At 41.9% G+C, this 23,356-nt stretch overlaps 1 protein-coding gene and 1 long non-coding RNA gene across 5 annotated transcripts in view; one reads left to right on the top strand and one right to left on the bottom strand.

Annotated features, from left to right (window-relative positions):
* The window catches only part of dacha (dachshund a), a 186,496-nt gene that overhangs the window by 56,558 nt on the left and 106,582 nt on the right, over positions 1-23,356 (bottom strand). For all 4 annotated transcript variants that reach the window (XM_055179699.2, XM_055179698.2, XM_055179701.2 and 1 more), the window contains exon 3: positions 17,167-17,298. In XM_055179699.2, the coding sequence (XP_055035674.2) occupies positions 17,167-17,298 (132 nt within the window). The remainder of the gene's footprint in view (positions 1-17,166; positions 17,299-23,356) is intronic.
* LOC129423433 (uncharacterized) overlaps positions 1-23,356 on the top strand; it is a 215,608-nt gene that overhangs the window by 89,166 nt on the left and 103,086 nt on the right. The window lies entirely within an intron of this gene.

Genomic DNA, 23,356 nt, shown 5'->3' with positions numbered 1-23,356 from the left:
GCTTTTTGAGCAAACTAGGTAATTGAAAAACATGCTAAAAGGAACAGTTCACACAAAAATTATGTTTTTGGTTTTCATGCAAAGACATATAAAACCTACTATAAAAGTCTATTTTTTTAAGATCTAGCACTTAAGGAAAAGTAAACAATCTTTAAATATTTATTTTTGGGTGAACTATTCCTTTAGAATGGTGTGTTTTAAACGACAAAACTTAAAAGTACATCAAGTCACCTCAATAAAAGCACAAGCATGTACAAAATGTATACGACATCTCTTTCACATTCTCTATGATGCATTAATTCGGGATGACTGCACGGTCATCTGGCTATCAAGGTAACGGCGAGCCGGGTTTAAATCGCATCGTTGCGAGGAAGATGAGGCATGGGACGGTGAGTGAGGATAATGCAGGTCCTTCATATGGTCCTCTGCTGCATGAGCCATCTGTTTATGTGACAGACTGCATCCTGACAGACAGGGCGGGTAATCGATGCAGCTTTGCTCCACAGGTTCGTGTGTAAACCTATAGCGTTCAGCTGTTCTTCATGCGTGTGCTATTGCAATTGTAAAACATACATGTGTAAGAGATAAAGTCCTCTGTGCATGCGCGTTGTCTTGTTTATGACAAGTGTAAGCAGGAATATGTGCATGTTTAAGAGCACTCCTTTCCGGAAATTGTCAGCAAGCAGCTTCTGCCCCGATGGGGTGATGATTTATGGGGCATTAATTTCTGATGGTTGGATCCGGGCGAGTATTTCAGTCAGGGGAAAAAGACCAGGCGAGATTTCTGATATGTCAGCAGGAAATGCTAAAAGAGACTAATATGATAAAAGTAGGTGATCTCCGACCTTTTGAATACCAGAGCGGTCAAACTTTTTAAAAGCAACTTGAAAAATAATTGATATATAAACATTTGAGTCGGAGACTAATGCTACGCGCAGGGAATTATGGGAACTGTTTGTTTTATAAGGATTTGAATGTTAAATAGTATTGACTCGTTGACGCTCATGATTTTTAAATTCTGCCCACATGGGGCGAATGTGAATCTTTGACTTATGAATGTCACACCGGATACAAGATGTTATAGATGTTCTGCACAAGTTGATAGGTGATTATTGATTTAGTATAATGGAGGTTAAAATATTGCTAAAACTTTTGATTTGATTAATGAAATTGTGTTTTATGCAAGGCCAAAGATAAGTATTAACCTTTGGAGTATGTAAAAATAAAAAAAATTAGAAAATAAAATAAAAAACTGTACTTTTAGTTATCAATCTATCAATTGCATTAAAAAAAATACTATACAATAAATAAAATACATCACCACGGCAAACAATCGGACAATCCCGCAGTCTGTTCCTGAGAATCCCACATTCAAATTTCAAAAGAGATCATATACACCCCGACCTGATCCTATTGCCTAGTCTCTCATCCTAATAAAACACTGACCCGGGACCCAAGTTCAAAAGGTGAGCTGAAGTCTCTGCTGGAGTGAGACAGAAAACTGACACCATTCCACCTCGGCCACAAGATCAACACGAATCCCTCTTACTCCCGACACGGTCAATATTTTACATAAAACAAAGGGCTAGCTGAGATCAAATGATGGCGTTTATGAGAGTTTAGAGAAAGGGTGAAGTGTCTCCGGTTACAGTGGGATTATGGGTAGGGGGACAGGCGGTCAGTTTTAGGGTGAATCCCAGGAAATGTCTGGGTCGTATTTCACCGCAAAATCAAATTTGCATCTTGATATTACAGTATTTCCATGAAAATGACCCAACATTATTATCCGAAATCTACTCTAGTGCAATAATATAATTCTCATTGATTTTTATTAAAAATGAATACTATTTACTTTACACTGCCCAAAACAATATTTTTACCACTTGAAACAGATATAAAATCATAAGCGTCAATAAAAAGGTGAACTATATGAGAATTTTCAACTATTTGAAAATCTGGAATCTGAGGGTGCAAAAATGTAAACTTTCAAGAAAATCACCTTTAAAAGAAGTCTTAAGCAGCACATATTACTAGGGGTGGGTGAAATGACCAAAATCTTCTATCTCGATAGGATTAATTTTATATCATGATAACAATATGTATCACAGTACAGTTTTTTATGTTTAAATAAAGTTTTTCTGTTATTACAATCTTTAATACCATAGAAATGTTCATAATTCTCACAAAAACCTTATACAAACAAAAAAGAAACTAAAAACTCAAGCTCTCTGAAGATAAACAGTCAATGATAAAGGAACGATAAATAATTATGTATGTATATATATATTTTTTTATTTAAAGGAATAGTCTACTCATCCTCAACACCAAAATACGTTATTACCTTAACTAAGAACTGCTGATACATCCCTCTATCATCTGTGTGCGTGCACGTAAGCGCTGGAGCGCGCTGCGACGCTTCGATAGCATTTAGCTTAGCCCCATTCATTCAATGGTACCATTTAGAGATAAAGTTAGAAGTGACCAAACACATCAGCGTTTTTCCTACTTAAGACGAGTAGTTATACGAGCACGTTTGGTGGTACAAAATTAAACGTAGCGCTTTTCTAAGTGGATTTAAAAGAGGAACTATATTGTATGGCGTAATAGCACTTTTGGGAGTACTTCGACTCGCCTGAAAAGTCCGCTCCCCTTCTCACTCTCATAATGGGAGAGGGAGGGTGTTACTGCGCCGAGTCGAAGTACTCCCAAAAGTGCTATTACACCATAAAATATAGTTCCTCTTTTAAATCCACTTAGAAAAGCGCTATGTTTTATTTTTACGTTTTCCTGACCACGCGCACAGGAGCGTGACATGGGCGCGTAACCTCGATAGAGATGATAGTCCAAAATCGGTTGACAAATTTCTACCGGTTAATCATGTCTCCCGGTTTATCGGCAACCCCTACATATTACTAATGACAAATCCTTTTTTTATATATTTACTGTAGGGAATTTACAAAATATCTTCATGGAACATGATCTTTACTTATTATCCTAATGATTCTTGGCATAAAAATTTATAAATTTGACCCATGCAATGTTTTTTGGTTATTGCTGCAAACATATCTGTGCGACTTATGATATATACTAAAAAATCACCTTGCCATCAGCTGGTATGAGTAAACATCTATGAGTTTAATTCATTAAAGTTTCTACAGGTGTTTAAACTGAGATACCACAGGTGCAGTTAATTTCCTTACCTACACTACACCTGACAATCAGAAAGTCACTACAAGTCTTTATTTTTGTACAAAAAAGGTTTAATAAAACCAAGCTTTCTTTTGTAAAATGCATTCCTAAATGTGCTTGTCCTTTCTTTGAAATAAAAATAAAGTTTTTTTGTGTGACTGTACATTCACTGTAAATGGTTATACTCAGAGGTGGACACTTCTTAAGTATTTTTACTTTCTACATAAAAGTAAATTTTCAAGTATTTGTATTTTATCAGTGTTTTTCTTTGGAAAACATACATTCCAAAGCATATTATCATAATTTTTAACTTCACTACATTTCATAATTTCAAGTTTTTTGTTTAAATTTAATATTTTAGTACATTAAACATCTCAATTTTTTACTTTTACTCAAGAAAAGTAAAAGTACACAATTTTTATTTTAGGTATTAAATCAATTTTAATATGCAATATAAAAGGAATACACAGTATGATTCTATGCTTTAGAATGTAGAAAATTTTTTAGTAAAGTAATTTTTTTCCCAAGACAAACATTCTGATAATAAAGCGCAGATGCTTGGAAAATTTACTTAAAATACTCAAGTAGTGTCCACCTCTGGTTATACCTAAATAAAATAAATTATCAGGACATCAAATAATCAATACAAAAAGCAGTAAAAAACATTCTCGGACACAACAGACCCAATGATAGACAGTTGTCTACATCAGTCATTTGCTTGTAGTAAATTTAGTGAGAGAGAGAGAGCGAGAGAGACTGTGTGCAGCAACACTAGAACAGTCCACTATGATTTAATAAGACTGACAGTTGCTCTCTGATGAGAGAAAAGCTCTTGAAAGTGTGATGGCAATATGAAAGGAAATGTGAGAGACAAAGAAAAGAAGAAATAAAAGTGCTGACCGCTTTGGTAGTTAGGGATTTGCAACATACACAAATCTGTGCTCCGCAATCTCTCTCTCCCTCTCTTTCTCTCTCTTTCTCTCTCTCTCAACACACACCTGGTTTTTGCTAACGCGGCAAATCACACGGCTGACAGATTCCCGAGTCCGTTTAAATAATGCATGGGATTTCTCTTTTAACTTGTCAGTTGCTCCACAAAAAAATATATCAGTTCTTCTCTGATGTCATTTGTGACAGTGATTCACACTGGCAGCTCTCCATTAGACCAATGAGTCGCCTTTTTCCTTCGCCTATTCTTCAGCCGCCGCTCCGACAAGAAACACATGTTACTCTTTCCGCTTTTTTCTAATCTTTTCTTTCCCTCTCACTCACTTTGTCTCCCGTTTCTTTCTCGTTCACGGGGGTTCGCGGAACCGTATTTATATTTAAAGACGCAATTTCACAGGAAGCCTTATTTACTCACTGCACCGTGTATACGGCTGCCGCGAGCGTGTTAGTGGAAACATGGTTTACTGCCTCGCGTGCTCCGTGATCACAAATCAATGAAAGAACTCATGTAGACTTGATAAACTCAGAAAAAAAACGACTTGCTTCATGCCAAAAAGTTTGATTGGACGCGCAAGGCGTGTTTGAGGTGTTTGAGACCAGTTCAATCTTCCCAGCACGTGAAAAACATTGCAGGTTTGTGTCGTTTTTGGCGTTGAGTGGAGAGAAAGAGTGAGGAAGATTGAAATCAAGCCTATCTCTGCTGACTGCCTGGTGCAGATAGCTCAGGCTTTTTTGCGGCACGATCCACACGGCGGAGGAAAAGCACAGATTAGTCGTTTCCCTTTGAAGTTCTCCTTCAAGAAAAAAAAAACACGGGAAGGAAAGAGCTTGCCACCAAGAGCGAGAGGGGAGGGGACCAAAAACACATCTTGTGGGAATGTAAAGAAACAAAAAGGGAGTTTGGGGGACAGGAATAAAGTAAGAAAGAGAAGAAAACAGCTATCGGGACTTTGTAGTTGTCCCTGAGCAAGCCGTGTCTTGGCGAGGAGCGAGGTAAAGACAGAGGTTAAAGCTGCTGGGCTGCTTCAGAGGGTGTTTGTATAACTTTAGGGATGCAAGAAAGCTTGATCATACTCCAAGTCACTCACTACCTCTCAACCCCTATACAAGCAACCAATCAAATGCAACCTAGGTGGTTCGACTTGCTTTCGAGTCTCAAAGTCTTGTCCAATACCCAAACGTCTCTCAAGTTCACTTAAAAAAGTCCCCACAGCTTTGGCTCCAAGTATGCAATTAAAAAAGACTTTGTAATAAATCTTAAGCAGGCGCACGCAGATTCTGCACAAGCAGAATTTAGATTTCACTATGCTCATTGTTCATAATTTAGTGTACCGTATATGTGCGAAAAAATGTCTTTTATTGGTTGGACAAACAGACAGTCCCACCACCAACTTATAGAATTGGTAGAGCCAATATTGCATTGCTGTGAAGGCGCTTACACTTTTTAGAAGAATAAACCTCCACAAAAATATGCATAAAAATCCTACACATCTGTCACTAACTTCTACTGTAGTTCTTCGGTTTGTGATTGTACAAACTACTACAGATTAAAGGTGCATTGTGTAACTTTTTGAAGGATCTTTCGACAGAAATGCAATATAATATACATAACTATCGACCTTAGATAATGAACTGTATTGTTTTATTACCTTAGAATGAGACGTTTTATCTACATACATCGCGGGTCTCCTTACATGGATGTCACCGTCATGTTTCTACAACAGTTTTGTTTTCGTCAACGATGACGATAACGAAATGATTTCGTTGACGCACCTTTTTTTATGACGATAATGCGACAATGACTAGCTAAAAATGGCTCCAAGGTGACGAAAACATGACGAGATGCTTTCCAGTTTTCGTTGACGAGACGGAACGAAAATGATTATAGGTCTGACGTTCACAACGCATGTCATTTCTGCCTATTGTGCGTGAAATCTGTCTGTTTTTAGCTAAAAAGTATCAGCAATGCTGCCGCTTCCTATACTTGTTTTGGGTATGCCCACCACCCGGCTGCCGCCATGCCGCACACGCGCACCAGATTTCACACAACAACAACACCCCTGTGGCTGTGGTGAGTTCGAAGGACCGTGGCCGTGACACCAAGGACATACTTTCACTATAATCCATCAGAAAGAAAAATGGAATGCATATTGGCAGACGATGGTAAATGTGGCCACAAACTAGGTGGGAAGAATACCACCAACCTCAAGCGGCACCTTAAGGCTCATCACGCTAATATTTTTTATAGGTAACTAACAAGTCGCTCTGTTAACTTATCATATACATTCAATTTTACTCGACAATCGGCTTGTGACACATTTTACATATATCTACTTGTCAAACCTAAGCCCATTTCCAATACTTTTTGTGGTGTATTTAAATAACAAGGCAAGGCACGCATTTCTCAACTTTATAAGCGAGGTCTCAGCGTAACACACAAACTCAACTCAATGAGGGTATATCAGGCTCAACTTTTTTGTTATGACATGCGCAAAAGGCACACCGACTAAAACAACGGCAAGCCCTCAGGGACAACCTTAAAGCACATTTTAATAGTATTAAATACACCACACTTTTTAACCTAAATTAATTTGTTAAAGACTACTTTTTTACTAAAATTGACATAAACTTGACTAAAACCTGTTAGGACGTCGGTTTGATTGGTTGCTTTGTTTCTGTGTTTTCATTGTCTGTGTTTTTGTTTTACAGCTCTGCTCATGCGCGTCTGTCATTTGGGTTCTTCATCAGCGTGATTTCCTACACCTGCGTCATCACACCTGTTAATTATTTACCCTTCGTTTGGTTGCTATATTAGTGCCCTTAGCCCTTTGTTCTCTGCGAGTTCGTCATTGTATGTGCCTTGCCATATCTCTTGTCCTGTCTAGTCTGTCCAGTTCCCAGTAGTATATTACTCTAGTATCTATTCATTTTGTTATTTTATTTACCTCATATCTAGTTATTATTCATAGTTTTAGTTTATTTCTTTAGTTATTTTCCGTATTTTACCTGAGCTCTCTGCTGTCACTATCTGCCAGGACTACCCTCTGCCCTGCCTTCTCTGAGTGGTTGTCATCTCACTCTCCGCTGCTGCTTCGGCTGTTGTGCTGCCAGAGGCGCTGTCCAGCGTACCTACGCAGGGTTTGTGGCCGCGGTCCGACTTGCTCGGTTAAATTCTCCGCGGAAGTTAAATTATTCACCCTGTCATCGCGCAGTGGATTATTCACCCTGTCAACGCGCAGTGGATTACTCACCCTGACATCGCTCAGTGGATCTGTCGCCCTGTCTCCAAGCAGTGGATTTCTCAGCTGGCCTTTGCTCATTGGAACTCTCACCCTGTCTACGCACAGCGGAAAATCTCACCCTGTCAACGCACAGCGGATCTTTCTCTCTGAATTATTTCCTATATTATTCACCCAAGCTCAGCCTTGTGGACACTGACTTCAATAAATAATTTTTCTGCAATTGGATCCTGTCTCAGTCTCCCTCTCTAGCCCTGACAGACGAACTCGCCATCTAATGGATCCAGCAGATGCCGAGTCAGTGCGTACTGCCATCGCCCAGCAGGGAGCCTGGTTGGGTCAGCACACGGCACAGATTACATCAGCGTCCCGTGAAGTCAAGGATCTTTCGTCTCGCTTCACTGAGCTTAGCGCTCAGCTCGATCAGGTCCGACGAGAGGTCAGTCAACCCCGCCAGCCTCTGGAGGCGGAACCCCATGCCACGAGCCCTCCGCCGTATGACGGCGACCCCAACTCCTGCCGGACATTCCTTTCCCAGTGTTCTTTAGTGTTTGCACTTCAGCCTCGACGATATGCTACAGAACAGACCCGGGTAGCTTTCTGTATTACCCTGCTCACCGGGCGAGCGCGCGAGTGGGGCACTGCGGTTTGGGATACCCGCGCACCCTGCTGTCAGTCTTTCGATGCCTTTCGGCGTGAGATGGAAAGGTTGTTTGACCGGTCGGTGCAGGGGGATGCCGCAGCCGCCTGTTTGGTGCGTTTGGTTCAGGACAAGCACTCAGTCACGGATTATTCCATAAGTTTCAAGACTCTGGCCACAGCGTGCGGTTGGAACGACTCAGCTCTACGTGCTCAGTTTGTAGACGGCCTCAATGATGAAATCCAGGATGAAATCGCTACCCACGATTTGCCTCGATCACTCGACGAGATTATTGAGCTTGCGCTCAAGATTGAGGCTCGGATGCTTCTTCGCCATCACCGCCGCACGCTGCGTCACCGGGTTCTCCAGAGTGAATCTGCCAATTCCACCACGTCCACTCCTTCACTCACTGAGGCTGAACCCATGCAGCTCGGTCGCATGCGTCTTTCTCCGAAGGAGAGAGAGCGACGTCTACTAAATTGTCTCTGCCTTTACTGTGGCAAGCCGGGGCACTTCGCTAAAGGGTGTCCGTTAAAAGATCCAGCCCGCCGGTGAGATCGGGAGTCCTGGTGGGCGTGGCTACTGAAGAAATCTCCCGTGTCTCTAGCTCTCATCTGCCTGTTATTCTGTCCTTTGGGGGCTTGGATCATCCCACCTCGGCTCTTCTCGACTCCGGTGCCGAGGGTAATTTCTTGGACGAGGAGCTGGCTCGCTCGTTGGGCATTCCCGCTGTTCCCCTCAAGATTCCTCTCGTGGTTTGGACTCTCAAAGGGCAGCAGACAGCGCAGGTCACTCACTGTACACCCCCGGTTAGTCTTTTTGTTTCCGGCAACCACCGTGAGGAGATTGTGCTGTACCTTCTAGGCTCTTCTCTTTCGCCCATCATTTTGGGTCATGCCTGGTTGGCACAGCACAATCCTCACGTGGATTGGCGTAATAGTGTTATTTTATCTTGGTCATCGTCATGTCATGTGTCTTGTCTTGGTGCTGCTTCTTCTGGTTCTGTTTCTTCTGTCTCTCAGGTTTCTGCAGCCGATCTGACCGGGGTCCCGGCGGAGTATGGAGATCTTCATCAGGTGTTCAATAAAGCCCGGGCCACCTCCCTTCCTCCTCACCGGCCGTATGATTGCGCTATCGATCTCCTCCCAGGCACTTCTCCGCCTAAAGGTAGACTTTTTTCTTTGTCCGGTCCCGAGAGAGAGGCTATGGACCGTTATATTAATGATTCTCTTCGTGCCGGTCTCATCCGTCCCTCCACTTCCCCTGCGGGGGCAGGTTTCTTTTTTGTTAAAAAGAAAGACGGCTCCCTACGTCCATGCATTGATTACAGAGGTCTCAATGACATTACCATTAAGAATAGGTATCCCCTGCCTTTAATGTCGTCGGCCTTTGAATTATTGCAGGGAGCGCGCGTCTTCACCAAATTAGATCTGCGCAATGCTTACCATCTGGTGCGCATTAGGGAGGGAGATGAGTGGAAGACAGCTTTTAATACACCTTCCGGACACTTTGAATATTCCGTTTTACCGTTCGGGCTTTGTAACGCTCCGTCTGTCTTCCAGACTCTGGTCAATGACGTGCTGAGAGACATGATCAATAAATTCGTGTTTGTGTACATTGATGATATTCTCATCTTTTCTCCATCTATGCAGGTACACACTCAGCACGTTCGCAGAGTTCTCCGGCGTCTTCTTGAAAATCAGCTGTTTGTTAAGGCGGAGAAGTGCGAGTTTCATAGGGATTCGGTTTCGTTCCTTGGTTACGTTATTGCCGCGGGCGAGATCCGTCCAGACCCTTCTAAGATTAAGGCGGTAGCCGAGTGGCCAGTCCCCGACACTCGTAAGGAGTTGCAACGGTTTCTGGGTTTTGCCAATTTTTATCGGCGATTCATTAGGAACTTTGGTCAGATTGCTAAACCTCTTACTGCTCTCACTTCCACTAAAGAATGTTTCCGTTGGAATAATGACGCTCAGGAGGCCTTTGATAATTTAAAGTCCCGGTTTATCTCTGCTCCTGTTCTTTCTATTCCAGATCCGGAGGCTCAGTTTATTGTGGAGGTAGATGCTTCTGATGTCGGGGTAGGCGCCGTGCTTTCTCAGCGGTCTGCGAAGGACGGAAAGGTGCATCCTTGCGCTTTCTTTTCTCACCGGTTGAGCCCTGCTGAACGAAACTACGACATTGGTAACCGGGAGTTGCTGGCGGTTCGATTGGCTTTGGGTGAGTGGCGTCACTGGTTAGAGGGGACCTCGGAGCCCTTCTTGGTTTGGACGGACCACAAAAATTTGGAATATGTCCGTTCAGCCAAGAGGGTGACATCGCGGCAGGCTCGTTGGGCACTCTTCTTTGACCGTTTTAACTTTACTCTCTCGTACCGGCCAGGTTCTAAGAATACAAAGCCTGATGCCCTCTCTCGCTTGTTCGGTAGTCCTGACGTTGAGAGGGACGAAACCATCCTCCCTGAGGGGCGGGTGGTGGGTGCCCTCTGTTGGGGCATCGAGCAGCGGGTGAGGGAGGCCGGACGAGAGAGTGAAGTGCCAGAGGGGTGCCCGGCGGGTCGGCTTTGGGTTCCGGCAGCGCTTCGCTCCGAGGTCATCCGGTGGGGTCACGAGTCCAAGTTTTTCGGCCATCCGGGAGTTCGGAGAACGTTGGCTACCGTCCGTCAAAGTTTTGGTGGCCCGCTATGGGCTCAGACGTCAGACAGTTCGTTTTAGCCTGTCATGTATGCGCTCGTAATAAAGCGTCGCATCAGCCTCCCATTGGTCTGCTTAAATCTCTCCCCATACCCACTCGTCCTTGGTCACACATAGCCATTGATTTTGTCACCGGCTTACCAGTTTCTAAGGGTAACACCGTCATCCTCACGGTGGTGGATCGTTTCTCCAAAGCGGTTCATTTTATTCCCCTACCTAAGCTTCCCTCTGCCAAAGCGATGTCTCAGATATTAGTGGAACACGTCTTCCGTCTCCACGGTTTACCCACAGACGTGGTATCCGACAGGGGTCCCCAATTTATCTCTCGATTTTGGCAAGAATTCTGTAAGCAGATCGGTGCCACTGCCAGCCTGTCTTCAGGTTATCACCCTCAGACCAATGGGCAATGTGAACGGGCTAATCAGGATCTTGGTCGTACGCTCCGCTGTCTGACGTCTCAATGTCCGAACTCTTGGTGCCAACAGCTTCCGTGGGTAGAATATGCACATAATTCCCTGCCTGTATCATCCACTAACATGTCCCCTTTCGAAGCCTCGATGGGTTTTCAGCCTCCTTTGTTTCCCTCGCAGGAATCCGATGCGGCGGTTCCGTCTGCTCTGGCCTTCGTCCAACGCTCCAAACGCACCTGGAATAGGGCCAGAAACGCTTTAATTCAGACTTCCAGACGAACCCAAGTCGCGGCCGACCGGCACCGGCGACCCGCCCCTCGCTATATTTGTGGGCAGAAAGTATGGCTCTCTTCCAAGGATCTGCCTCTCCGAGAGCCTTCACGTAAACTGGCTCCTCGCTTCCTTGGTCCATACAGTATAGTTAAGGTCATTAGTCCGGTTGCGGTCAAGCTCAGATTGCCTTTAGCATTCGGTCGGATTCACCCGGTTTTTCATGTTTCCAAGATCAAACCTGTTTTTTTTTCCCGTATTAATCCTGTCCCCTCTGCTCCCACCCCTCCCACCCCTCATCTAGTGGACGGTTCTCCTGCTTATTCAGTTAAGCGGTTATTAGATTCACGTCGGCGGGGCAGAGGTTTTCAGTATCTAGTGGACTGGGAGGGCTACGGTCCGGAGGAGAGGTGTTGGGTACCGGCCCGGGACATTTTGGACCCTGAGTTGATTAACGATCTCCGTCGGCGACAAGGTGAGCCCCTTCTGGGACCGCCCGGTGGCGGTTTTGGGAGGGGGGATTCTGTTAGGACGTCGGTTTGATTGGTTGCTTTGTTTCTGTGTTTTCATTGTCTGTGTTTATGTTTTACAGCTCTGCTCATGCGCGTCTGTCATTTGGGTTCTTCATCAGCGTGATTTCCTACACCTGCGTCATCACACCTGTTAATTATTTACCCTTCGTTTGGTTGCTATATTAGTGCCCTTAGCCCTTTGTTCTCTGCGAGTTCGTCATTGTATGTGCCTTGCTATATCTCTTGTCCTGTCTAGTCTGTCCAGTTCCCAGTAGTATATTACTCTAGTATCTACTCATTTTGTTATTTTATTTACCTCATATCTAGTTATTGTTCATAGTTCTAGTTTATTTCTTTAGTTATTTTCCGTATTTTACCTGAGCTCTCTGCTGTCACTATCTGCCAGGACTACCCTCTGCCCTGCCTTCTCTGAGTGGTTGTCATCTCACTCTCCGCTGCAGCTTCGGCTGTTGTGCTGCCAGAGGCGCTGTCCAGCGTACCTACGCAGGGTTTGTGGCCGCGGTCCGACTTGCTCGGTTAAATTCTCCGCGGAAGTTAAATTATTCACCCTGTCATCGCGCAGTGGATTATTCACCCTGTCAACGTGCAGTGGATTACTCACCCTGACATCGCTCAGTGGATCTGTCACCCTGTCTCCAAGCAGTGGATTTCTCAGCTGGCCTTTGCTCTTTGAAACTCTCACCCTGTCTACGCACAGCGGAATATCTCACCCTGTCAACGCACAGCGGATCTTTCTCTCTGATTTATTTCCTATATTATTCACCCAAGCTCAGCCTTGTGGACACTGACTTCAATAAATAATTTTTCTGCAATTGGATCCTGTCTCAGTCTCCCTCTCTAGCCCTGACAAAAACCTTTTTGCATTTTCATCGACTAAAGCTTGACTAAAACCTTTTTGTGTTTTCGTCGACTAAAACTTGACACTTATAAACTATCAAGTTTATAAGTGACTAAAACTAAAAAGCATTTTCATCCAAAAGATGAAGAATAAAACTAAAACTAAAAGGGCTGCCAAAAGCAACACTGTTCTACAGTAGCCCTAAATGGACAAACTGCTCTAATAGACGTTGTCTCAGTCGATAACGTGTTTGTCCTGTGATGGCTACTGTAGCTTCACTATGCGTTTCGAAAGGGAGGGGTGAGCTGTCGACTGAGCCGTTGGTTGCAATTCGCAATCTCACCACTAAATGCTGCTAAAAATCTACACACTGGACCTTTAAATTAAATGCAGATGTAAAGCCAAGTGACAACCACATTTTGCATCAATGTTTGTGTAGCCCTTAACTCTCTGGGGTCCGACCATTTTGGGACACTGGCAGATGTTCTAAAAGGCTCTTACATTTGGTAATTAATTGTACACAAATTAAAGAAGACCCTTTACAGTTTCAAACGATGTATAACACGTAAGTGTATGATTAGAGTAACTAAACCTCTGGTCAGAGCCTGACTCCACCCACTGGCAATATTTGAAAAATGCAAGAAAAGGGGGCAGACCCCAACGGAGATAGAGGGGACGAACTAAGCTCGTACCAAGTGTGTGGTGAGATTGTAGCAAGGGCACGGTGAGCTTGAACCTGCTTACATCACAAGGTATTTATGGACCCAACATCCAATAGGAAAATTCCACTGCAGTAGCCACCGTTCAACCTGAAGAGGGCAGCACTTAGACGTTTTTACACCATATATTGTAGCATTGAAACACTTTATATCCAAATGTCAAAGTTACTAAAAATCAATGAACAGCACTAATAAAGCCCCATTCTTACAGATCATTAACTAAAAAAGTTGGTTTAGGGTTTAGTTACTCTTTAATGATGTAGTATTTTAAGTTGATTCTGCTTTGATAAGGAAAAACACGTCAAAACGCGGCGCCACAATTTTGGATCCCAGAGTGTTAAATGTCAGTTATTTTAGTCATGTTATTTTTATTAATATTTAAATTTAACTTTTATTTTTTTTCATGTTCATTTTAGTTAAATTTTTAGTCAAAAATTTGTTATTTGGTTTATTTGTAACCAATATTGCTTTTTACAGTAAGTAAAAAATGTTGTTGTAGTTAATAATTTAATAGTTTATTGTTAAGAAAACATATCAAATTTTCATTTACTTTTTAACTAATAGTTAGGCTTATATTTCATTTAAATGTATTTGAATACTTTTAGATTAACTTAATAATTAACCATGCAAGCGACTATTTTTTTAGCATTCACGATCCACAGTTCTGGGCCAGTGCTTACTGTGTTTCACGGCACGATGCTGTTGTTCACTCAGCAAGCCGACATCCGCAAACAGGAGTGAAATTTGACTCTTGTTGATTCTCAGTTTCCAATGATGCAGCTCTATCTCTGTCTTTTTGTCCCATCATCAACATCAGCTGTATCGGCAGCCGGTCTACATCAGGTGATGTGTGATTGAGTAGGAGACAAACTCTCCACCCATGCCGCTGCTTTATCTCTCCATCATCTATCTGTCACTGCACAGCCTGTGATTCTTTCTGCAAACGCATGGAGCGAATTTAAAGGTTTGATGTAAGAATGGTTTGTTTTGTCATGAACTATATGGACAGTCAGGAAGCTGATAAGGGCTCAGTGTCTTGTTATGAAACTGACAGCTGCAGCTTCAAATGCTGATTGGATGAGCTGAGATAAGGATAAACGTTTCTATGAACTGCACTATTATACAAACATCGATCTGTGTAATATATGTTTGCTACACTTTTTAATGTTTAAAATAATTTGATCAGGTTTTCAAAACTGTTGCATGACAAGTGAATGTCTGGTATTATTGGCACCCTCCTCATATTCAGACACACGTGCTGTGAGTTTTATATTCCTGCGCGCGTGTGCTTGTGTGTGTAAGCATTATTGGTCTTGGCAATAACAGCGGATGGCATTTGTGCCTGTGTTCGCAGTTGTTCACAGTGATAATAAAGAATGACATTTTACTCTGTGTGTGTGCGCTGTGATGGTAACATCACAATCTAAATGCACAGTCAGGTGGGGAACATTAAAGACGTCATTAGCTTCAATAAAGCTCAGAAGAACGGAGAGGGCTACATGGGCGAGAACCCATTACCTCCGGTCACGTGCCTGCCTGTGTGTGTGTGTGTGTGTGCGTTGAGGTGATTATACTGTTGAACGTTTCCTAACAGTGCTCTTTATTTTCATATTCTGAATATCTATTACCTGGGCTGGTTAGTAATTCAAAGCTAGTGAATCATAAAATTGGTCAAAGTAAATCGCTGTCTGCCCCGTACATCAGAAAAGTGTTTAGCTTTGTTGTATGGGTTCTGATGTCATTTGAAACTACAGCATGTATAATTTGTATAATAAAAGTATAATTGAAACAAATGTATAAAAAGAGTCAAATAATTAGATGACAGAAATAGAGTGATTGATAGACAGACAGACAGACAGACAGACAGACAACATTTATCATTGATTATGTACTAATTATTATGTATAGACAGACAGACAGAGAGGTAAACATAGAAGGCAGATAGATTTTAGATAGACAGAAACGCAGACAAATGGATGGACAGATAAATAGACAAACAAACAGAAACATAGACAGACAGACATACAAATTCACAAGCAGACACACAACAACAGATACACAGACAAGCAAACTCACAGGCAGACAAACAGACAGATACACAGATAGAGACCTATTTGAGAAAGACAGGCAGGCAGACAGACAGACAGATAGATATTAGCTAGCAGGCCCGGATTGGCTAATCGGGAGAACCGGGAGAATTCCCAGTAGGCCGGTCTGTTTTTTTGGCCACGAGGGCCGGTGTTGTCATGCCACGGGGTTAAAGGTTGCTGTCCCTATAGGCTGCCAGCACTCACATTATTGGCCCTGTCCCAAATGGCGCACTTCATGTGAACTTAGGTCTGGTGGCCTTAAATTGCGCAGGCTCGCTTAGTCTACGAGTCTATAGGGTGTCCCATCTGTCATTTTTACCCTTCGAAGTGTGCTCATCAGCGCCCCCTTTGCACCCTTCATGCAGTCTTTTGTTTCAGATGCTTCTATATTTAAGTATGCTTGCCGCGCATCTAGATTTTAAATAAATTTACTTTATACAAACAGTCTCTAAAAGGATTTTTTTTAATCATATTATCATTATCGTCTATTGCAAAAGTAACAAAAATCAATTTGATGCATAACTCATCAGTTTGTTTGAAAAAAAGTAAGTTTCATGTGAATATGATGTTTGAAAGTCCATTATATATTTGTCAATTTTTGACAATTATTTGGCACTATACTCAGTAGTAAAAAAATAAGGATTTTTATTTTTCCATCTGTTTCCTCTGCATACTTTAGAAACCCCTGATATACAATACACAAGCAAGGTTTATTCAGTTTTTCAACCTAACAGGTCAACCTCTCTAAACCCACCATTAGTGCTGCCTCACGGTTTGCAGAATAAAAGTTTTTATTTACATAATATATGTGTGCTGTGTATAATCATTTTGTGTATATAAACACACACACATACATGTATAATTTTAAGAAAAAAATATATTTATATAATAAATATTTATATTTAATATAAATATAAACATGTATATGCATGCAAAGTTTCTTAATTATATACGTGCGTGCGTGCGTGCGTGTGTGTGTATTTATACATAATTATTATACATGGTACACACATATTATATAAACAAAAAAAATTATTCTGCAAACGATTAGTCGCGACTATTAGTACGCGGCAGCACTACTCACCATTACAAAAAAATAGAAATATTAGGAAAAACACAAACACATTTGTTCCCTTTCAGTAGTTTTTGAATAAGTTTACTTGAGTAATATTAAAATATCTTATGGCACGATTATGGCAAAAATCATAAAGCTACTGTATTTGCCCTGAATTGGAAATGATATGTTTGAAAAATACAATGAAGACAGACAGATACACAGGCGCACACACACACAGACTTTAGATAGACAGACAGAAACACAGACCGATGGATGGATGGATGGATGGACAAATAAAGAGACAGACAGATAAACATAAGCAGTTTCTGTCTGTCTTTCTATATACTACAATACTGTAGCTAGCTATCATTAAATAGTTCTGGAGATGGATCGACTGACTGACAGACAGGTACACATACTGACACATAGATACACATACAGACAGACAGACAGACACATATTACTTTATGTACTATGATTAGACAGCTATCATTAAATAGTTGTTGAGTGTTATGTAAGTGTACATCACTGTGTGATTCTCACCCGCGCTGGAGTTCAGCTCTTCTGTCTCTGACTCTGTACCGTTCTGACTTCCAGCTCCGTGAATGTTGTTCATGGCCAACAGCTTCATTTTCTGAAGTTTCATAGCTTCTGCCATGGCCGCTGCTGTCAGACCTGTAACACACATACACATATTTAAATGCGCGTGGTAACAGAGTATATCGGCCCCATGTACATCTGGTATTAACATCTGTCTCGGGTGATCCGATCACAAGTGGACACCCGACACAGATTGTTGTTCACACCTGGTAGTTACACGCGTCTCAAATGCGTCTCCTGTGACCACTGGTGATCAGATTTCATTGCAGGAAGTGACTATGAAGGTTGCTCTATCAGTGCAGTAGACTACTGCTGGGTACACACCAAAAGACTTTTTACATCTTATAAGATTTTCAAAATGTGATAGACTACAAACATTTGGATAAAAAAATCCTAGCTTTAACCGGTGTGCCATGTGTCAAAGACAGCACACCCCACACAAACAGATTTTCAACCAGTGTCTCTACTGCGAACACAGGAAATCTCGCGAAATCTTGCGAGACTTTAGAATAAGCATGGCGGATGATATGCAGGAAGAAATTTCAATGATAGTGTTTAAATGATTTTCACAGAAAACTGAAGGGGAAAAAAAGAAAAGGTTTTGGGTGAAGTCGTGGAGACAGTGGGAACATGGACTGTAGAAGTTCACTTTGCATCAACTTCACTTTGTGCTGTGCCATGAGTGCTTCCGTCTTCCATCATCTCGCTTTCTGATATTGTTTCGTTTCACGTGAGAATCTCAAGAGTGTGTGCGCGTTTGTCCTCGGGGTTCCCCACACACATCAGGGTTTCTGATCGTAAATATTAAACGTTTAATGCTCCGACGTTCTTACGATCAGGTTCGGACCCTCTTAACACACCTCACACCATTGTAAAATCTGATGAGATAATCTGTAGAACCATCAAGATAATCAAGACGTAGCTCGGATTGTCGGAAGGGGGGAAATCGGCCCAAATTCAACCCGATTATCTTTTGGTGTGTACCCAGCATTACACGAAGGCAAATCATGGTTATGTTTCTTTTAAGGATTACTTTTTTGATCTGCTTTGTAACAGCGCAAAATTGTTAAAAGTGCTATAGGGCTTATTCGATCTACGTCATCAATGTTCGCGGCGGCCATATTGTTGACATAAAACTGTCAGTCTGTCAATTGACAAGCGAGGCAGCGTGGGTATTATGCATGGTATTATCGGTGTCATTTTTTTTTTAAACCGCGCAATGGTGTGTGGTGTAATACACGGATGTTCTAACAACAGCAAAAAGAACCCCGGAATTAGTTTTTATGCGATACCGACTGTCAGAAAACATGAAAGGAAGGAGACAGAGGAGTTGAACCAGCGAAGGAGAGACTCCCAACAGCAAAGTCTGTCCCCATCATTTTACCCCAGGTAACGTTAGGGATATATGCCTCACAGCCAAGTCTGTCCCCATAATTTGATCACATATGGTTAGCTGTAAGCAGTGGCTGAAACTGCTCTTTCAAATAAGCTGCCATAAATATTAAATTAGTATTAATAACTATATGAACATAATAATAGGTCTGGCATTGATAGGGAATTAAGGGCCGTTCACATAGTTTTGAAAATCGTTTTATATTAAACAGAATAGCGGAGCTCACACCAAAACTATAACGATACAGATACAATGAACGACATCATTGGGATCACTTTCTGAGCGATTTTCCCCACCTGATGAAGGATAAACCATTGATAGCATTAAAATCTATTTGAACTTCAAGTGCACGGCCACTTAAAATGACAGTGAAGCTCATTGCTGAGGTCTATAACATTAGATTACCTCCAGTTGCTGTGAAAATTGACTACTTAATGCTTTTTAATCTATTCCATTAACTAACTGTTATGCCAAAAGGTAAGAGATTACACAAACTATTAGATTCACTGTTTAGCGTTACGCGAAACGCAGCGTGTTGAGGACTGCAAAAGTTTTTATTACAAGCAATATTAAAGGCAAGTGATTTGCGCAACTGCCGTGAGCGAATTAGCATAAACGTATTGTTTGGTGATGTGGATGATTATATAGTTATCGTTATAGTTATAATGTGAACGGCCCTTCAGTGCTTGTATGATGAATGCGGATACTGTTTGAACGATATAGTTATAAATATCCAGATAAGTTACGGATGGCAATAAGGACGGATCTTTACTTAAGGCTATTGGGTCTATTTGATATTGTTCCACAATAATCAAGCTCATCTTCTCTTAATACAGACGAGATGAAGCCATTAGGCTACTGCTCCCCTCGACTCAAATCTACGTGCGGCTAGGGGCAGGACAGATGTTATGTCAACAAGATGGCCGCGGCTAGCGACTTCCGGTGTTTGCGAATAAGCCCTATTGATGAATATCAGTCATGTGACCTTTTACGTCATTGCAGTTGCCTGCCACCATCTTGAGTACCTACCGAGTACCAGTAGGCTACTGACAAGCATTGGTTAGCTTGCTACGATTTACGGATTTCTTATCTTTTACTGTCTATGATTCTTACGGATACGGGAAATGGCTACGAAAGACAAAATTTTGCAACTCTTTGTTAGGGTGTGATGCCTACTCGATCCCTCATGCGTTCTTACAGAAGGCACGACACAACATGTTACTTTGCTCATTGTATCTGGATCTATACACATGAATGCGAGCATTGAGAACATTGTTTGTGTAGACAGAGTTTACTAAAAAGAAAGGTTTTGAACAACTGACTTTGGCTGTTATGGTGTCCGCTCGCCATCTTTGCCAAAAATAAAGAATCGATTTCCGAATGCGAATGAATGAATCTCATATGAGGCTCCTTTTTCAACTAGAAGGTCAATATTGTTTTTCATTTCTGACAAAACAACAAATTATCCGTGCATTTATATGAAACTATGCTTTAGGAGCTATCCATCTTTACTCTCCTCCCTTCTTACGTCGCATTCAGAGATCGATACATCTTAACTGGCAGGATGGCGGTGAGCGGACACCAAAACAACCAAAGTTCAAAGTTGTTCAAAACCTTCTTTTTAGTAAACTCTGTGTACACAAACAATGTTCTCAATGCTTGCGTTTATGTGTAGAGACAGGTGATACTTCGAACAAAGTATCATGTTGTGTCGAGCCTTCTTAGTGTTGTAAAAATAGCAATTTTGATGCTCACAACATATTGAAGGCATACTGTAGCTTCTAGTTGTTTTGCGACCACTTCAGGTACTCAAAATGGCGGAAGACAAGTTTGAGATGTGAGTGACGTCAGCTGATATTCATGAATAGAAAAAAACTTAAAATTAATTAAATTAAATTTTTTAGTAAAAAGATAACAACATGAAATGAAATTGTTAACACAGTAAGACAACAGAAATATAGTTCATAATAAAATACACAAATTTTAAAAGCAGACTTTGTATGAAATCATGGTATAAAATCTGAGCAAAGTTTAATAAGTTGAAATCTCTTTTGAAAACCTAACACTAACACTTTTACAGATAACATTTAAATTGTCTTTGTCTCAGGACACAAATTTGAGAAGCAGAATATTTAAGCCAACATTTCCATTTAATCTCATTGTTTTCAATAAGTAGATCATTTTTCTTTTTATTAGATAAGTATATGCACATGTAACCACAGGATCTGGTGAATGTAACCAACACGCACATGCTTCATTTATACATAAGCCTCACAGCTGTATTTTCCTTGGATTTTGATGTCATCGCCCTGTTGGGAAAGCTTCTCTGAAGGGCTAATGATCAGCATTGGCCCTCACTGCCGCCCACCGGCCAAATGTGGAATCTTTTCCCAGAAGTCCCTCTGCTCGCAGCCCTGTGTTGGTGTGCGTCCCATGAGGATCTCCACTGTGTCTTACTCACTATCTCACACACACTACCCTCCTCATATTAAGGGCTCCTCAGGCCTGGAAACATCATCACTCAGTCCAATTAAGCCCCTAATTAATTCAATTAAACAACGGAGGGACACATTAAGTAATTCATTAAGTGACGATACGATGCCTTCTCGCGCTCTCGAAATTTCCCCACCGATCACGGCGGGTTAAAGCGAAGATGCGCGTCCTGTGTCATTTCCCCAGGTTCAGACGATGGATGTCACCTTGATCTAATTCATTAAAAATCTTGCCTCCAACGCAATACGTGAACTAGCACGAAAAAAGAAGGCCGAAGAAAATTCCTTTATTCACTTAGTTGGTGGATTCGGGAGCACTTTCCGGTCCCTAGAGGGTCGTGCTGTCGAACACTTACGGCTGAAAATGAACGACGCTCCCTGGTTTTAAATTCCGCGACAGACGCTAAGACAAATAAACCAGCAAATTATTCATACTTCGAAAAATACAAGCGTCTGATATGCAGGACTGCGGTGGGGAGCGAAGATAAATGAATCTACTTCTCGGCAGGTTCGTAAAGAAAAACATAAGCACCTCTGTACTTTTACGCAGCCAGCCTTGTCCGTGCGGTGCAGCTTGGAAAAAGCAGCAACTACATTTAAACAGAATGTCAGCATGATTGATTCAATTTATTATGAGTTCGTTTTGTTGCCTAATCCCACGGTGTTGTCAGACGCTGCTGCCCGCACCTCCAAACAAGATTCAGACACACTGTAGTACGCTGTAAACATAAAGCTGGAGTCTGTTTGTGTGTGTGCGTGGCAGAAAGGCTCCTTCCCAAATGCCGACTTAAGGCCTTGTTGTCCTCCGAGTGCGCACTTTGGGTCCCATAATGGCAAACACACTGTTACAACTAAAGATGACTAAAATAATACAGTTAATAATAAACATTTTGCACAAGGGTGCACTTTCTGAAAACATGTACGAGTTAATACTGATTCTCTTTCCACGCGGTCCCTAACGGTCCAAATAAAATGCGCAAATTAAACACACACTTGCACAGAATAACAAGAATAGGAAAATAAAACTGCACAATTGGTGCATTGTCTTCCAGACATACACACACTATAAGGCCTGTGCCGATACTTTGCCACGAAGAAGCCCGGAGATCAAAAGTACGGCGTACGTAACAGTAATTGATGTTTGAGAAAAGTCGCGACCCACGGAAATGGGAGCCGGCGGATGAAAGGCGAGAGCCGTTTTGCAGGGGTGGACAAACAGCTTGCTTATTGTTTGCCTTTCATATGGCCCTTCAGATCTACAAGTCTCCCTCTTTGAACACTCGGGGCCCCTGCGCAAGTCATCACCCCCCACCGAATGAATGGAGGGCGCTCGGGCACATCCAGAGGAGGAGAACACATCTATCCTGCTTTCCTCGTCCGATACTCCCTCGTTCTCCAGATCTGACAGGTCCATCTCGGTTGCTAATGGTTCACCTGGCTTGGAAGTGAAGAGGTGAACCGCTAAGGTGGATGGGAGGTCAGGTGCAGGCCAGTCTGGATTCCTGCGCTGTGACGTGCTTGAATTGGTCCTTTTTCATACCTAGACAACAATGTCCCGTTTAATTATAGAGTGGTATGAGAAAAGGTAGATTCCAAAGGGAAGAAAAAAATTGATCCAAAGTTTCTTTTGATCTCAAAGTCACCGAGCGTTACATCAATGGATTCGTTTTGGCGCTCTGTTTCACCGCGTTTAATATTCCTGTCTTTACTGAGGTAATGAAACCTTTAAGAGCGAGGTAAAAGACAAGGAGGCATTGCGGGTGGGGATTGCTTTACAGGTCAGTAAGTCTTGGTCATTTCGTTGTCCATTCTTTTGGGTTTATTAAAGAAAGTGTTTCTCCAAAAAAAAAGAAAATCAGGACTGTGTGACTGTAGCACTTCACCAAGCATTTCAACAAATATTTATTTCCAATATTTACTTTCCCAACTAAACAACTGCACAAGAAGAGCTCAAATGATTGTATGAACATATAAAAGCCAAAAACAGGAAAAGAGAGAAGAGACACAACATAGATTGCCTGTGAGAACAAGCCCACAGATATCATGTTTTCCACAAAGGGGGTCAAGTCAAGCACCCCCCACTCTATGCATTTAGCATTTTTCCTTTTGAGATGAAACAGGGGTAAAAAAATAAAAGAAAACATCTTTTCTTTGCTTTGACAGCGTCTGCGAAAAAGTATCGCATTTGTACACAACACTGGGAAAAAAACAGGCCGGGCATCTCCTTTGATTCACTGAGGAGTAAATA

The sequence above is a fragment of the Misgurnus anguillicaudatus genome, chromosome 9 (genome assembly GCF_027580225.2).
Source record: "Misgurnus anguillicaudatus chromosome 9, ASM2758022v2, whole genome shotgun sequence".
Classification (NCBI taxonomy): domain Eukaryota; kingdom Metazoa; phylum Chordata; class Actinopteri; order Cypriniformes; family Cobitidae; genus Misgurnus; species Misgurnus anguillicaudatus.
Note: the sequence above shows the minus strand (reverse complement) of the source record. Positions and strands in the feature narration are given on the sequence as shown.